Raw genomic sequence first — 16,084 nt, 5'->3', positions numbered from 1 at the left:
CCCTTTCTCAGGACTTTCCTTCTGTGTGTCTTTCTTAGCTGTTCGCCCATCTGCAGATGTTTTGAGATATACATATGAAGATTTCAAAAAGGGGGCCTCAAATACTTACGTGACATACCTCATAACAACAGAAGAAAAGAGACGTTCTCAGGACTTGTCTGAAGTCTTGAAATACGAAATTGACGTTGGGAACGAGTCGACCACGCACGGCTATTACAACGGCAAGCTGGAACCCCTGGGCTCCTATCGGTAATGCCTGGTGGTTCTTGCCCTTTGGGGCTGAGCCTCCCGAGCGCAAAGCCCTACGTGCCTGGGGTGGTGGCCGTGTCTCAGCAGCCTCTTTCCTTCTTGTCATCCTACAGGGCTTGTGTGGCCGGCTTCACCAACATCACCTTTAACCCTCACAACGACGGACTCATAGATGGGCCCGAGAGCTACGTGTCCTTCAGTCACTATTCGGATGCTGTTTTCTTGCCCCAGGATCCAGGTAGAGAAAGAACAGCGGTGCTGTTAACATTTCAGTGGGTTTTCGCTTCTGGTGTCCACAGGAAGCCTGGATTTGTGTCTGCCATCAATTCTCATATTCACGTGGCTCCAGGAAGCAGGTCTTGGCCGCCTGGGAGGGCTGGGCTCTCCTCCTAGAAGTTGAGATGTCACCAGGACCCATGTCTGTTCCCTCGACTGAGGTCCCCACGAGCCCCCACCCCACACTCTCCCTTCTCCGAGTGCCAGCTGCACTTCCACTCTGCAAACACTGCATAGGCCTTTGTTGTCAGTGTGGTTATTTGTGTGACCGTGTGCCAGGCACACAATTTCACTTTCGGTACATAGAGCCTTCGAATGTGAGGGTTGGAAGGAGCCACAGAAATCGTCTTGTCCCGTTCCTCTTTTAGAAATGAGGCTGTTAAGGCCCAGAGAGGGGCAGTGACTTGCCCAAAGTTACACAGTGGCTCAGAGGCAGGCCTGACAGTCTTGCCTCAGACTCCTTGTCAAGCACAGCCGTGTTTTGTCACACAGAATCATTTAGGAGCTTCAAGGACCCAAGCGGGGTACATACTCTGCCTTCAGGCCAGAGACAACGTGACTAACTGGTTTGTTAGTTGGTCTCGTTTTTGTACTCGATAGTTGTTGGCTTTGGGAAAGAAGCCCCAGAAGCAAAGTGCAGGGAGTCCCTGCAGCCTTCCCCAATAAACAAAAGGGTGTTATGTCCCAAGAGTACAGAGCTGTCGGTATTTCCACTCACACGTGGGTGTTAGTCTCACAACGTCAGAGGTGGCGGGAACCATGTGGAACATTTTGGCTTGTAGTCTTTATTTTATTTTATTTATTTATTTTTAAATTTTTTTTAACGTTTATTTATTTTTGAGACAGAGAGAGACAGAGCATGAATGGGGGAGGGGCAGAAAGAGAGGGAGACATAGAATCGGAAGCAGGCTCCAGGCTCCGAGCCATCAGCCCAGAGCCCAATGCAGGGCTCGAACTCACGGACCGCGAGATCGTGACCTGTGTCAAAGTCGGACGCTTAACTGACTGAGCCACCCAGGTGCCCCTTGGCTCGTAGTCTTTAAACACTGGTCACTCCACCAAACAAGAGCCAGTCAGGAGATCCTGTCTGCTGCCACCCAACCTCCACGAGAGCGTTTCTGCCTGGCTTTCTATTTTATTTATTTATTTTTTAAATGGTTTATTTATTTATTGTTAAAAAAATTTTTTTATTCTTTATTTATTTTTGAGAGAGAGAGACAGTGAGGCAGAGTGTGAGTAGGGGAGGAACAGAGAGAGAGGGAGGCACAGAATTCAAAGCGAAATCCAGGCTCTGAGCGGTTAGCACAGAACCCGACATGGGGCTTGAACCGCAAGATCATGACCTGAGCCGAAGTCGGACGCTTAACTGACCGAGCCACCCAGGCGCCCCAAATGTTTATTTTTGAGAGAGAGAGCGCACAAACGGGGGAAGGGTCAGGAGCGGGGACAGAGGATCTCAAGCAGGCTCTGTGCTGACAGTAAAGGGTCCGATGCGGGGTTCAAACTCATGAACCGCGAGATCCTGAGCTGAGCCGAAGTCAGATGCTCAACCGACTGAGCCACCCAGGCACCCCCTGGTTTTCTATTTTATATATTGGGCTGCTGCATGCAATTTCATGTGAAGAAAGGCATCTGCGATAAGAACAACTTGAAAATCGCAGATGGCCCAGTTCTTTAAGTTTGCAGTTGAGGATACTCAGGAGAGAGGAGCACTGACTTTCTCAAGACCAGCCTGTTATGGTGGACTGGGGATAGGGAACCCGGATCCCAAATGCCCAGGCTAACTTTATGTCCAAAGGCATTTAACACACACACACACACACACACACACACACACACACACACACACTCTGGTTTGAGGACCCTGGGTCGGTTGTTTGTTCGTGAACATCTTCTGAAGTGCTTTCCATTTGGACTTTTCTCAGGTGTCATCTGTGGAGCAGTTTTTGGGTGTATCTTTGGTGCGCTGGTAATTGTGGCTGTGGGAGGCTTCATCTTCTGGAGGAAGAAGAGGTGACTGTTGCTCATGTTAATGATAATACCCTACTTTTTTTTTTTTTTAATGTTTTTTTATTTTTGAGAGAGGAGAGAGAGACCGAGCACGAACGGGGGAGGGGCAGAGAGAGGGAGACACAGAATCTAAAGCAGGCTCCAGGCTCTGAGCTGTCAGCACAGAGCCCGAAGTGGGGCTGGAACTCATGACCGTGAGATCATGAACTGAGCTGAAGTTGGATGCTTAACTGACTTTGAGCCACCTAGGCACCCCGATAATACCCTACTTTTTATTTTTTAAATTAAAAACTTTTTTTTCTATGTTTTATTTTTATTTTTGAGAGGAAGAGAGAGAGAGAGACAGAACATGAGCAGGAGAGGAGCAGAGAGAGAGGGAGACCCAGAATCTGAAGCAGGCTCCAGGCTCTAAGCTGTCAGCACAGAGCCTGATGTGGGGCTCGAACCCACAGACTGTGAGATCATGACCTGAGCAAAAGTCGGATGCTTAACTGACTGAGCTACCCAGGTGCCCCGATAATACCCTAGTTTTTTTTTTTTTTTTTTAATTTTTTTTAACATTTATTTATTTTTGAGACAGAGAGAGACAGAGCATGAACGGGGGAGGGGCAGAGAGAGAGGGAGACACAGAATCAGAAGCAGGCTCCAGGCTCTGAGCCATCAGCCCAGAGCTTGACGTGGGGCTCGAACTCATGGACCGTGAGATCGTGACCTGAGCCGAAGTCGGACACTTAACCGACTGAGCCACCCAGGCGCCCCGATAATACCCTAGTTTTTAAAGGAGGTTTTTACTCTGGAAAATTTCAGACATTCTCACAGTTGGAAGGACTCATGTCACGAGTTCCCATGTCCCTGTCACCCAGGCTCTTCACTATCTGGCCAGTTGTACTTCGTCTCAGCCCCTATGGCATCAGGTCGGGGCAAATGCTGCAGTGTGCAGTGCTCCTTTCGAACAGTGCCCTCTGGTCCACAAGTCAGTGTTGAGGTGTTAAGAGATTTCATTAAAATTAAAAAAAAAATTTTTTAAGTTTATTTATTTTGAGAGACAGAGAGAGTGGAGGAAGGGCAGAGAAAGAATCCCAGGCAGGCTCCATGCTGTCAGTGCGGAGCCCGATGCGGGGCTTGAACTCACGAACCGTGAGATCATAACCTGAGCCGAACCCAAGAGTCGGATGCCTAACCGACCGAGTTGCCCGGGAGCCCCAAGAGATTTCATTCGAGAGTTAGCTAAGTTTGAACACATGCTCTGACTTACTAGTGGTTAGGGAGCTTCGTTGTAATGTCCACATAGTCTGTGATGTAGGGATAATAACGGGACCTAACTTGTGACAGGGGGAGCGTAAAATAAATACAAGGCTTCAACAGTGCCTTGGACCCTGTATGCTACTATTGTTATCTGTACAACTACCCTTCGAGGTAGTTAAATAGTAAAAAAAAAATCGCAGCTCTGTTTTGCTAGCTCACTCTGCACCTGGATTTGTGTCTTCTGTCAAATCTCATACTCATCGGGGCTCTAGGAGGAAAATCTTTAAAGCCGCCTTGCAAGGAGGCACAAGCTGAGTGTGGGAAGCGTGGAAATGAACTTGAACTTGGTGTTTGCACTTCATTGCTCAGTCTCCTGTTTGACCGTGTGGCCGTTGAAGCCTGCGTATCAGCTGGGGTTCATTCCTGGTTGTCAACTTCTGCCAGTTGGAGAATTTCATTCTGGCTCAGAGTTCCTTGATGTAACTCTGCCCTGTCCCTCTGCCGCCATCTTGCCCTGTAGGGCTGACAGGCAGAGTAAAAAAAATGTCTTCTGAGGGAGGGGTCAAAGCAGCTTTATTGTTTCTTGTTAAAATAAAAGTTATACATGCTTGTGGCCCCCCCCCCCCCCAAAAATACAGAAGAGCAAAGACACAGGATGATTCATAATCACAGCCCAAAACGACTCTGAACATTGATAGGATCGTGAAACTCACACACAAGTGGAATCCTATTATGTGTATTATTTTCTAGTCTGCGTTATTATTTAAGACATTGTGGACAGCTTTAAATCTTCATTTTAAGTGGCTGTGGAGTATTCAATTGTACAGAAATTACTCAACCAATTTTCCAGATGTTTTCAGGTTTGTTCTTTGGTTTTTTGTTTTTGCCACAGTAATCTTTGAGCACATTCCTGATTATTTCCTTAGGCTAAATTCCAAGGTGGGCAGTTGCTGGGACAGTGGGTATGATGCATGTTTTCAGTTTGATACGCACTGCCAGGGTGCCCTCCAGAGGGTTATTTTTATTTTTTTATTTTATTATTATTATTTTTTGACACCAGTATGGGGTTTGGCCAGCAATGCAGGAGAATGCCAGATGCCCCGCCTCCATATCTACAGTGGCTATATTTTCTGATTTATTTCATTAACTCATCAGAAAGGCCTTTCTCAAGAAACAGCATGAAAAAATGAGTCTGGCTTTACCAAAGGGTCAGCTGCTGATGTATTTTTACCCAAAGATATTCCTAAAAGTTGCCCGAGCAAGATTCTTCCATACTTTTGGATGGTATGAAAGAGAGTTACTTCACAGATTTGTAATCAGTGTTTGCTGCTTAGACCATGAAGCTTAGTATTAGCGAATGGGATTTAGTGCCATATGTGAACTAATGCCCGGGGAAAAGGCCTTTTGTAGATACGTTGAAGGGGAAAAAACACAGAATTACCCTTTCTTGGTCTAATGGGTCTTTGTTTCTTTCAAAACAGGAAAGAAGCAAAGAATAATGAAGTATCCTTTTCTCAAATTAAGTAAGTCTCTGGAGTTATGGCTTTAAAACATTTAATCCCCCAGTCTGCTCAATGACTATCTAGAGAATTTTTATTTTACTTTATTTTTTATTGTTTAAAAATTTTTTTGAAGTTTATTTATTTTGAGAGAGCAGGCGAGTGGGGGAGGGGCAGAGAAAGAGTGATAGAGAATCTCAGGCAGGTTCAGTGCTGTCACAGAGGAGCCCGATGTTGGGGGGCTTGAGCTCACGAACTGTGAGATCATGACCTGATTTGAAACCACGAGTTGGATGCTTAACCGACTGAGCCACCCCGGTGCCCCTCTAGTGAATTTTTGATGGAACTTGCTGTCATTTTTCCTGATTGACACATTTGGCCTTGATCATGCAGGAGTTCTTGCTAACTTTGTTTTTCTGCAAGGACTCTCTGTTTATTAGTCTCCTGAAGCTGCCTGCTTCCTTGCCATGTTCTACTATGGCAAGTAGAACCTTACTTCCATATTCTACCAATAAATATGTGTTTTCTGATTTTTTGTTTTTTTTGAGAGCATGAGTGAGGGTGGGGGGAGGGGCAGAGAGAGAGGAAGGGAGGGAGGGAGAGAGAGAGAGAGAGAGGGAGAGAGAGGGAGGGAGGGAATGTCTTAAGCAGGCTCATGCCTAGAGCGAAGCCTGATGCCAGGACTCTATCTCACAACCTTGAGATCATGACCTGAGCCGAAATCAAGTCAGACCCTTAACCGACTGAGCCACCCAGGTGCCCCTCATATTTTGTGATTTTTGAGAACAAATAAACGGGTTATCAATAGGTAGGAGACCTTGTGTAAAGTCACAAAGCCCATCAGTTACATGACAGGCTCTAGAAGGGAGATTTCCTGATTCACACGTTTCATTGTTTTGTAAATAACATTCTATTGACACGCCCTCCCCCCATTATACTCTGGTATTGTTCCTTTGGGAAGATGTTTACTATCATTTCTAGAGTCATGATCCAGTCGGTGTTTCTAATTCTTATTCTTTTCTTTCCCTTTCTATGATGAAGACCTAAAAAGTGAGTAGCCTCTTTAATTTTTAAATAACTTGTCTTTTTCTGTTTTGAGCATGAACTTCACTGGATGTAAAAAAAGTCCTCATAAGCTGTTTTTATTTTCTTAGATCCAAGTTAATCAAAGTGGAGAATTTTGAAGCCTACTTTAAGAAACAACAAGCGGACTCCAACTGTGGGTTTGCAGAAGAATATGAAGTACGTGGTTGTAAATAACGTATTCTTAATTGCTTTATGTTTCTCCTGCAAGTTGGAAAACCGTCTGTTTTTATTGCGTGGGGGAGCGCTGGATAAGAGGCGGCCCTCTTAGAGGGGAGAGGAACTCTGTCAGGTAGACCTCAGGGGTCCTAGTGGCCCTGTGGGCTGCGAGCACTTAGGTGTACCCTCGCTTCTAGTGGTTTGTGTGTTCAATCTTGTTGATAAATGAAGATTATGCGGAGAGGGAGAGAGAGCGAAAGGTAGAGAAACTAGGCGTTCAAGTTCAAGTCTGAGGGCTGTTAACTGGGGTAATTAGGAAGCTGTTCTGGCTGGCATTTCCGGGCTGGGGCTTGACGGCTGTGTGGCCGACATTGATTCCGGAGCATTCTGTGAAGTCCTGCGGAAAGAGTTTCTGCCTGTCAGTCCCCATGTGCTCTACCCCCCACAGCAGCTTGGCCGAGCACACTCGCCCTCCCTGGGCTGCCCTGCTGTGGTCTCTGCCTTTATTGAATCTACTCCCTCTTTGCATTGGTTTCCTGCGGCTGCAATAACAAATCACCACAAACTGGTGGCTTGAAACAACAGAAATTTATTCTCTTGCAGTTCTGGAGGCTATAGTAAGTCCAAAGTCAAGGTGTCAGCAAGGCAGTGGTCCCTCCAAATCTCTGGGGGAGAACCTCTTGCTTGCCTTTTCTGATTTGGGTGGCTCCACGCGTTCCGTGGCTTAGGGCCCAGTCACTCCACTCTCTGTGGTCTCCTCCTCCTGCTCCCCGTGGTTCCCCTCTGGATGTCTTGTGTATCAGGGACACTTATTGGATTTAAGACCCACCCACATAATCCAAGATGATCTCACCTCAACGTTGTCAACCTAAATACATCTGCAAAGACTCTTTTCCAAAATAAGGTCACATCCACAGGTTGTAGGAGTTAGGAAGGGGGCCTGGCTTTTTTGGGCCTGCCATTGAACCTAGCGTGCAACTCAAAGCACAGCCCAGGAGGACTTAAATTCTCTTTCTACCTGTTTCATCTGTGACATGTGGTGTTTATTTAATTCTGCCTCGTTGTAACATCAGTTATTTCTAAATTAAAAAAAAAAATTTTAATGTTTATTTACTTTTGAGAGGGAGAGAGAGAGAGAGAGAGAGACAGAGAGACAGCGTGAGCGGGGGAGGGGCAGAGAGAGAGGGAGACCCAGAATCAGAAGCAGGCTCCAGGCCCTGAGCTGTCAGCACTGAGCCTGATGGGGAGCTGGAACTCACGAACCACGAGATCATGGCCTGGCCGAAGTCAGATGCTTAACTGACTGAGACCCCCAGGCACCCTGACGTTAGTTATTTCTGCCTGTGCCTCTCTCCCGGGGTGTAAGCACCTGGAAGGCAAGGATTATCCTTTTTCTTTTATTTTAACCTCTGCATTAGTTTCCAAGGGCTGTGGTCACAAAGCACTAGAACAACAGCAAATCCTTCTCTCACAGTTCTGGAGGCCAGTGGACCTAAATCAAGCTGTTGCTAGGGCTGAGGTGCCTCCGAAGCCTCTAGAAGAAGCTCCCGCCTGGCTTCCCCAGCTTGTAACAACCTAAGTCCTGTGCCTGCCTTCACCTCAGCATGGCTGCCTCCTCTTGAGTGTCTATCTCAGCGCCTCTTCTTCTGTAAAGACGTCAGTCCTGTTGGATTAAGGCTCCCCGTCCCTAATCCACTATGACCTCATCTTATTTTGAGGACAAATACGGCTACATTCCCCGGTCCTGAGGGTTAGAACTCCAACATACCTTTAACTCAAAACACCTCTGCCTTCACACTTTGTTTTGTCCTACGCGATGCTCAGTATAAATAATATCTGGACACTAACTAAATGGACGACTCGTTTGTTTTGTTTTCAGGATCTGAAGCTTGTTGGAATTAGTCTACCTAAATATACAGCGGAACTGGCTGAGAACAGAGGAAAGAATCGCTATAATAACGTTCTGCCGTGTGAGTTGTTTTTTCCACAAGATCTTCCCTTTTGTCTGTCCCTGGCCGTCGCCCCTCTCACAGTGGAGGGAAGTGGGGTCAAGATAGTTACTAACCACCTCCACAATTATTCAGGAGTCACCTGCGGTGTGCTAATTTAGCCTTGTATTTAGGCATATTCCTTTGAATCCAGGCCTCATGAGAACCTTATGCAGTAGGTGGTAGCATATTCATTTTGCAGATGAGGAAACGAGGCACAGAGTAGCTAGGTGATTTGTCCCAGGTCACACAGAGGCCCGTGGCAGGCAGGCCGGGCTCTGGATTAGGTCTGTCATTTCTTTCAGGGTAAGGATTAGAGTCTGTGCTCTTATCCCCTCTATCTCAAAGCCCCTTTATTTCAGCTAACATAGTTCTAGAAAGGAGGTGGGTAAGAGGAGGACAGGCAGGGAGTGATGCTTTCTGCTTGTCCGGATACATCTCTGGTTGGCTGAATGCATCCCACTGCTAATTATGAATTGTATCTGGATCCACATTTTGAGAATTAACAATATCTGCTGAATGCATGGGGCTAACGACAAATTGGGTTTAAAATAAGAATTATTTGTTACATCATCCATTCAGATGAAATGTGAACCTTCCTCCACAGAAAAGTTCTTTGCGGTCTTTCTTTCGGATGAGAATTAGGGTACAAAGACGTATCAGTCGATTGCAGCTGTGTTCTGATTTAGGCGTAATTTCTAGGTTCTGCTGATACTTTTTACACCAGGACATTTAGAGACATTGTCGTTTTATATGTGAGGCTGTGTTTTTCTTTCCTGGCCTAAAACATTAACTTCTGTTTAGATTCAGGATTTTTTAGCTTGTGTGCTTTCTCTTCATCTCCTCCCTGTGCCCCCTCCCCGCCATCCCCTTTGTATTGACAGCAGGCATTGAACCTTGTTCCAGGAAAAATGCTTTGAAAATCAGGCTAGTGGGATATGCCTCCATCCTGCCCTTCTAGGGTTAACCCAGGATCACTGGCCTGATCTTACAGTTGCTGCAGAGGTTTTCAGATCCAGAGTTCGGGTACTGTTTTTTTTTTTTTTTAATTTTTTTTTAACGTTTATTATTTATTTTTTGAGAAAGAGAGACAGAGTGAGAGTGGGGGAGCGGCAGAGAGAGAGGGGGAGACACAGAATCTGAAGCAGCTCTAGGCTCCGAGCTGTCAGCACAGAGTCCGACGCGGGGCTGGAACTCACGAACCGCGAGGTCATGACTTGAGCTGAAGTCAGACGTGTAATCGACTGAGCTACCCAGGTGCCCCTCGGGTACTGTTTTTATTGGGAAAGTTCTAGACTACGAGTCATGTTGGTAACCGAGCTTGGAACTGTCATATTGTTTTGTCCAAGAGGAGGACGAGATGGTGTATAGTCAAAGACAGGGAAGCACGTGGTGCTGCTGCTGATTATTCCGCCTGACATTTGAAATTCTCAAGTTATTATTTCATTTCTTGAGTTGGACACGTTTGTGTGGTTTTCAGATGATAGTATTTAGAAAACATGAGAATTTTTGTGTTTTAGATCTTTCCGCCTATAATAGTCTTACACATTCAGTTTATTCTGGAATTTGGTACTGTCTTGTCGTAATAACATTTCTATGGAAATAAAGTATGCAGATTTGGGTGTTTACCCTGCCATGGTGGAAAGGGCACTAGAGTTGAATTCTGACTGCCCTTGACCAGACATTAGTGCTGGGAGAAGTCACTTAATCTTCCTGACCCTCAGTTTCCTCATTTGTAAAATGGGTACACAGGCCGGTAGGGTGGTTTTGAGGAATAAATAAGATTGCTCAGTGCACTCCCTGGCTCACGGCACACACCCAAGGATGTTAATAGTAGTAGGTTTGTGTTGTTTCAGAAGGTGGTCTGGTGTGGTTAGGAGCTTGCACCCCAGTGTCAGGCTGCCTGAGTTTGAACCCTGGTTCTGCCAGTTACTAGCTTTGCCGGGTAATTACCTAACTTCTCTGTGCCGGTCACATAGGCTGACTGTGAAGGTCAAATTAAGGTCATCTCATTTTCTGTAAAATGCCACGTAGCACACCCTCACAATGTGTTGCCATTTTGTACTTTTCTCTCTTATATGTAATTCTCCTCAAACATTTGCTTCTAATGGGGACCTTTTTTCTCTTAATGTCATAGATGATATTTCCCGTGTCAAGCTTTCTGTCCAGGCCCATTCAACTGACGACTACATCAATGCCAACTACATGCCTGTAAGTGGGGGGACGTTCCCATGGCACGGCTTGTAAGGATGAAATCTTCAGGGCTCCTCTTTGTTTCTCTGATGCTGAATTTCTGTCACTTTCCGTGTTTTAGGGCTACCATTCCAAGAAAGAATTTATTGCCACCCAAGGGCCTTTACCCAACACTCTGAAAGATTTTTGGCGTATGGTTTGGGAGAAAAATGTATATGCCATTGTTATGTTGACCAAATGTGTCGAACAGGGAAGGGTAAGTATCTTGGATTTAAATTATTAAATTAAATTAATTAATTCATTTTGGCTGTGGTTAAAGGATATCTTTAAAAAATTTTTTTTAATGTTTATTTATTTTTTGAGACAGAGAGAGAGCACGAGCGGGGCAGGGGCAGAGAGAGAGGGAGACACAGAATCTGAAGCAGGGTCCGGGCTCTGAGTTGTCAGCACAGAGCCTAACACGGGGCTCGAACTCACGAACCATGAGATCATGAACCTGAGCTGAAGTTGGATGCTCAACCGACTGAGCCTCCCAGGCGCCCCAGTGAAAGTATATCTTAAGAAGCATTTTTGTTTTTTAAAGAAAACACTCCCCCAAACATCACCTCTAGTCTTAGAAACTCGTTTTCTGTATTTTTCTTTTCTAAGAGAAACGCTTAAAAATCAGTTTAAACAAAGAAGAGTTTTAGTGTTACCTTCTTTTGTGGATGAATATCAGTGTTCTCTGTTCATGAGGCTGCTGCAGCTAGAGTTACAAGGAACAGGAGTTGGGGTCGCTCAGTGCAAAGCTCCCAGTCCCGAGCAGAAACGGCTCCGGCTGTCTCAGCTCTGTGTCTCTAAGCATCCAGCTTGTTCATCTGTGAGATGATATATTCGACCAACTCAGTGATCAAACCCAATTTTTAGCCTTGGAACCCTTACTTTACCCCAAATCTCAGACTTCTCCCCAGATAAACCTCAGCAGTCCCCTCTCCCCTGTGATGGCCTGAAACCCCCCGGCTGCTTCCACCAAAGATAAGATTTCTTCTTGTAATAAAATCCCATGTCTCCATAAATGCATCTAAGGAGACCTGAAAGACACAGGCTGACTTCAGAAATTCTGTACCCAAGGAATAGGACCTAACGTTGCTCTGGGAATGTTTTCCTGTGGGTTTGTTACTTGAGGAATAGGAATTCACTCCCTAGGCCAGTGCTTCTCAGACCTGAAAGTCCATCAGAATCCCCTGGAGGGTGGTTCTGCCTCCAGAGCTTCTGGTTTGGGCAGTCTGGGCTGGGATCCCCAGAACTGCATTTTGGAGAGTTCTCGGTGCGGCTGCTTCTGCTGCTCTGGAGTACACACTTGGAGTGGCTCTGCCCTGGGTGGTTGTGGGAACCCATTGAAGCCCCTTTAAAAAAATTTTTTTTCAAGTTTATTTACTTTGAGAGAGAGTGTGTGTGAGCAGGGGAAGGGCAGAGAGAGAGAATCCCAAGCAGGCTCCACGCTGTCAGCGCAGAGCCCAACATGGGGCTCAGTCTCATGAAGTGTGAGATTGTGACCTGAGCCAAAATCAAGAGTTGGATGCTTCACCGACTGAGCCACCCAGGTGCCCCGAAACCTCTTTTAGTGTTCTTTATTTAACTTGAATGTTTATCCTGCCCCAAGTATGTGTAAGGTGCTCTGCTAGGGGCTGGGGCTGGGGGAGGGAAAGATCACAAAACACGGTAAGAACTGGTTCCCATCTTCACGGGGCTTGCGATATAGAAGCTTGGGTTCCACCACCTCCTTGCATCCGGAGAATAGGCTGTTGTGCAAACAAAAGAACTTTGTGAATGCAGATAAACTTTATGGTGTTGTGGAGCTCAGGTCTGGTACATGGAGCATTCTGTTAAATATCTGTTAGACGAATGAACATGACATAGTTAAATTAATGGAGAACATGAAGCGAATGAACTTAGGTGAGCCCTTGTGTATCGAAAGTCAGGAGGGAAGTAGATTTACTGACTCTGGATGAAAAGGGAAGGGAGGCAGTGAGCTTTCTGCACTAGATACTCCATTTATGTTATTTCTTTCCTATAACAACCCTCCTGTATAATTACTGTATCGATGGGGAAACTGAGGCTCAGAGAGTTTAAGAACTTGCCTACAGGGTGGCAACAGAAACCCAGCTGGGAAGAGGCTGAGCTGAGCATCAGGTCTATGTCATTGAGTGTCCAAGACGTGTGTTCTTTCTGGGAGCAGTGATCTAGAAACTGGGATCTTCTTGAAAATACAGGTCCCCAACCAGAGTCTGAAGCTCTGGAGGTGGGGCCTGGGCATCTGTTTTTAAAGCAAAACAGACCTCCCAGGTGAGTTAGATAATAGAAGCCACCTGCAGAAGTTAGATAATTGGAAGCCACCTGCAGTAGAGTATGCCTCTCAGAGGGGGTGGGGAGGGAGAGAGAGAGAGGGAGACGTGTGTGTGTGTGTGTGTGTGTGTGTGTGTGTGTGTGTGTGTGTGTGTGTGTGAAATCATTTACCAAATCTGGGGATTTGGATATTCGTGGAGAACCAATGTTTCCTGATTTTTATTTATTTATTTTTTAAACTTTTTTTTTAACGTTTATTTATTTTTGAGACAGAGAGAGACAGAGCATGAACGGGGGAGGGTCAGAGAGAGCGAGACATAGAATCTGAAACAGGCTCCAGGCTCTGAGCTGTCAGCACAGAGCCCGACGCGGGGCTCGAACTCACGGACCGCGAGATCATGATCTGAGCCGAAGTCGGCCGCTTAACTGACTGAGCCACCCAGGCACCCCTCCTGGTTTTTATTTCTGTTCACATCTGCCCACCAACTTATGAAAATCAAAGGCCCTGAGTGATTTGATTTGATTCTCTTTATTGGTGTCTGTATTTGTGTTATAATTAGTGTGGATCTAAAAGTATTGGGCGAAGTCCTCGTTTCTTCTAGCTGCAAGGGGTTATGGGTCAGTCTGAATTTAGTTCAGTGAATAGTTATGGACTGGCTGCTCTGGGGGCCAAGTGGAACTGGCTGACACTATGTCTCCAGAGAAGGGACAATGTCTGTTCTGCTCTAAGTCCATTTTCATGCAGAAATTGGGGCTCAGTGTTGGCTGGATCTTCTGATTTCTCAAGAGAAACCAAAAGTCTGCATTTTTATGAGAAACCTCCCAATTTTAAAAGAGTTGGCAATAATTGTAAATGAAAAAACAGTTTTGGGAGTCAAACAGAACTCCCAGCCTCTGATGCCAGTTTTCAATATCTGGTCTCCCTTTTGAGGCTTTAGTGATGACAGACAATGTGACCCAATTTTTTTTTTTTTTAATGCAATTTTATTCTAGACCAAATGTGAGGAATACTGGCCCTCCAAGCAAGCTCAGGACTATGGGGACATAACTGTGGCAATGACCTCAGAAATTGTTCTTCCACAGTGGACCATCAGAGACTTCACAGTGAAAAATGTAAGTAAGAGGCCAAGATGGATAGGTCTCAGAAAAGATGACTATATATTAGCTTTGGGGTGATACTTTTTAGGTTGATGTTAACCAATATGTTTTTTTTATGCATCAGAAAAATACTTTTGCTCTCTTTTTACGGAATAAAACTATCTACATACACTGTAAGGCAACTCTTTAGCTTTACTGTATTAAGAGAAATTTCATAAGTTATTTTTTTCTTCTCACTGAAGTATAGATGACATATAATATTATATTAGTTTCAGGGGTACAGCACAGTGACCCAACACTTATACATGTTACACAGCACTCACTGTAATAAGTGTAGTCACCATCTGTCACCATATAGCATTTATATTCCCTACACTGTACTTTTCATCCCTGTGGCTTATTTATTTTATAACCGGAAGTTTGTACCTTTTAGTCCCCTTCACCTATTGCACCCATCCCCTGACCTACTTTCCGTATGGCAACCACCAGTTTGTTCTATTTGTCAGTCTGTTTCTTTTTCTCCTCCCTTCCTTCCTTCCTTCCTTCCTTCCTTCCTTCCTTCCTTCCTTCCTCCCTTTATTCCTCCCTCCCTTCCTTCCTTCCTTCCTTCCTTCCTTCCTTCCTCCCTCCCTCCCTCCCTCCCTTCCTTCCTTCCTTCCCTCCCTTCCCTTCCCCCTTCTTCCTTCCTTCCTTCCTTCCTTCCTTCCTTCCTTCCTTCCTTCCTCCCTTTATTCCTCCCTCCCTTCCTTCCTTCCTTCCTTCCTTCCTCCCTCCCTCCCTCCCTCCCTTCCTTCCTTCCTTCCTTCCCTCCCTTCCCTTCCCCCTTCTTCCTTCCTTCCTTCCTTCCTTCCTTCCTTCCTTCCTTCCTTCCTCCCTTTATTCCTCCCTTCCCCCTTCCTCCTTCCTTCCTTTCTTCCTTCCTTCCTTCCTTCCTCTCCTTCCTTTCTTCCTTCCTTTCTTCCTTCCTTCCTTCCTTCCTCCCTCCCTCCCTCCCTCCCTTCCTTCCCCCTTCCCTTTTCCCTTCCCCTTCCTCCTTCCTTCCTTCCTCCCTCCCTCCCTCCCTCCCTCCCTCCCTCCCTCCTTCCCTTCCCCCTTCCCTTTTCCCTTCCCCCTTCCCTTTTCCCTTCCCCCTTCCTCCTTCCTTCCTTCCTTCCTTCCTTCCTTCCTTCCTTCCTCCCTCCCTCCCTCCCTCCCTCCCTTCCTTCCCCCTTCCCTTTTCCCTTCCCCCTTCCTCCTTCCTTCCTTCCTTCCTTCCTTCCTTCCTTCCTTCCTTCCTTTCCTCCCTTCCCTTCCCCCTTCCTCCTTCCTTCCTTCCTCCCTTCCTTTCCTCCCTTCCCTTCCCCCTTCCTCCTTCCTTCCTTCCTTCCTTCCTTCCTTCCTTCCTTCCTCCCTCTCCTTCCTTCCTTCCTTCCTTCCTTCCTTCCTTCCTTCCTTCCTCCCTTCCTTCCTTCCCCCTTCCCTTTTCCCTTCCCCCTTCCTCCTTCCTTCCTTCCTTCCTTCCTTCCTTCCTTCCTTCCTTCCTTCCTCCCCCCTCCCTCCCTTCCTCCCTCCCTCCTTTCCTTCCTTCCTTCCTTCCTTCCTTCCTTCCTTCCTTCCTCCCTCCCTCCCTCCTTTCCTCCTTTCCTTCCTTCCCCCTTCCCTTTTCCCTTCCCCTTCCTTCCTTCCCCCCCCAACCCCCCCCCCCCCCCGCCTCATAAATAATTCCTAAACGAAATGGATCATAAGAGAATGGATCAGCAGCAGTAACTGTTCCTTCTATCTTCAGGTGACTTGCTCATAGAGTTTTTGCTACAAATCAAGGCCCTTTTGGATTATTTACTTGCAGATGTGTTACCAGCAATGGCGGTGTGCCTTGGGAGCAGTTTATGAGAGCAGTTACATTAATTGGATTTCAGGGCATATGCACATGGCCTTAACCCCCAAAGGTTATTTGAAAAATCCAATTACATTGTGTAGGCA

At 46.2% G+C, this 16,084-nt stretch overlaps 1 protein-coding gene across 1 annotated transcript in view; it reads left to right on the top strand.

Moving 5' to 3' along the window:
• The window catches only part of PTPRJ (protein tyrosine phosphatase receptor type J), a 170,512-nt gene that overhangs the window by 144,949 nt on the left and 9,479 nt on the right, over positions 1 to 16,084 (top strand). The window contains exons 12-21 of the mRNA XM_053899703.1: positions 39 to 249; positions 363 to 487; positions 2,451 to 2,538; positions 5,262 to 5,303; positions 6,321 to 6,329; positions 6,434 to 6,521; positions 8,401 to 8,491; positions 10,647 to 10,720; positions 10,824 to 10,958; positions 14,021 to 14,140. Coding sequence (XP_053755678.1) covers positions 39 to 249; positions 363 to 487; positions 2,451 to 2,538; positions 5,262 to 5,303; positions 6,321 to 6,329; positions 6,434 to 6,521; positions 8,401 to 8,491; positions 10,647 to 10,720; positions 10,824 to 10,958; positions 14,021 to 14,140 — 983 coding nt within the window. The remainder of the gene's footprint in view (positions 1 to 38; positions 250 to 362; positions 488 to 2,450; positions 2,539 to 5,261; positions 5,304 to 6,320; positions 6,330 to 6,433; positions 6,522 to 8,400; positions 8,492 to 10,646; positions 10,721 to 10,823; positions 10,959 to 14,020; positions 14,141 to 16,084) is intronic.

This window comes from Panthera pardus, unplaced genomic scaffold, assembly GCF_024362965.1.
Source record: "Panthera pardus isolate Hobbes unplaced genomic scaffold, ASM2436296v1 HiC_scaffold_12, whole genome shotgun sequence".
Lineage (NCBI taxonomy): Eukaryota > Metazoa > Chordata > Mammalia > Carnivora > Felidae > Panthera > Panthera pardus.
This window is presented reverse-complemented; position numbering and strand designations above follow the sequence as displayed.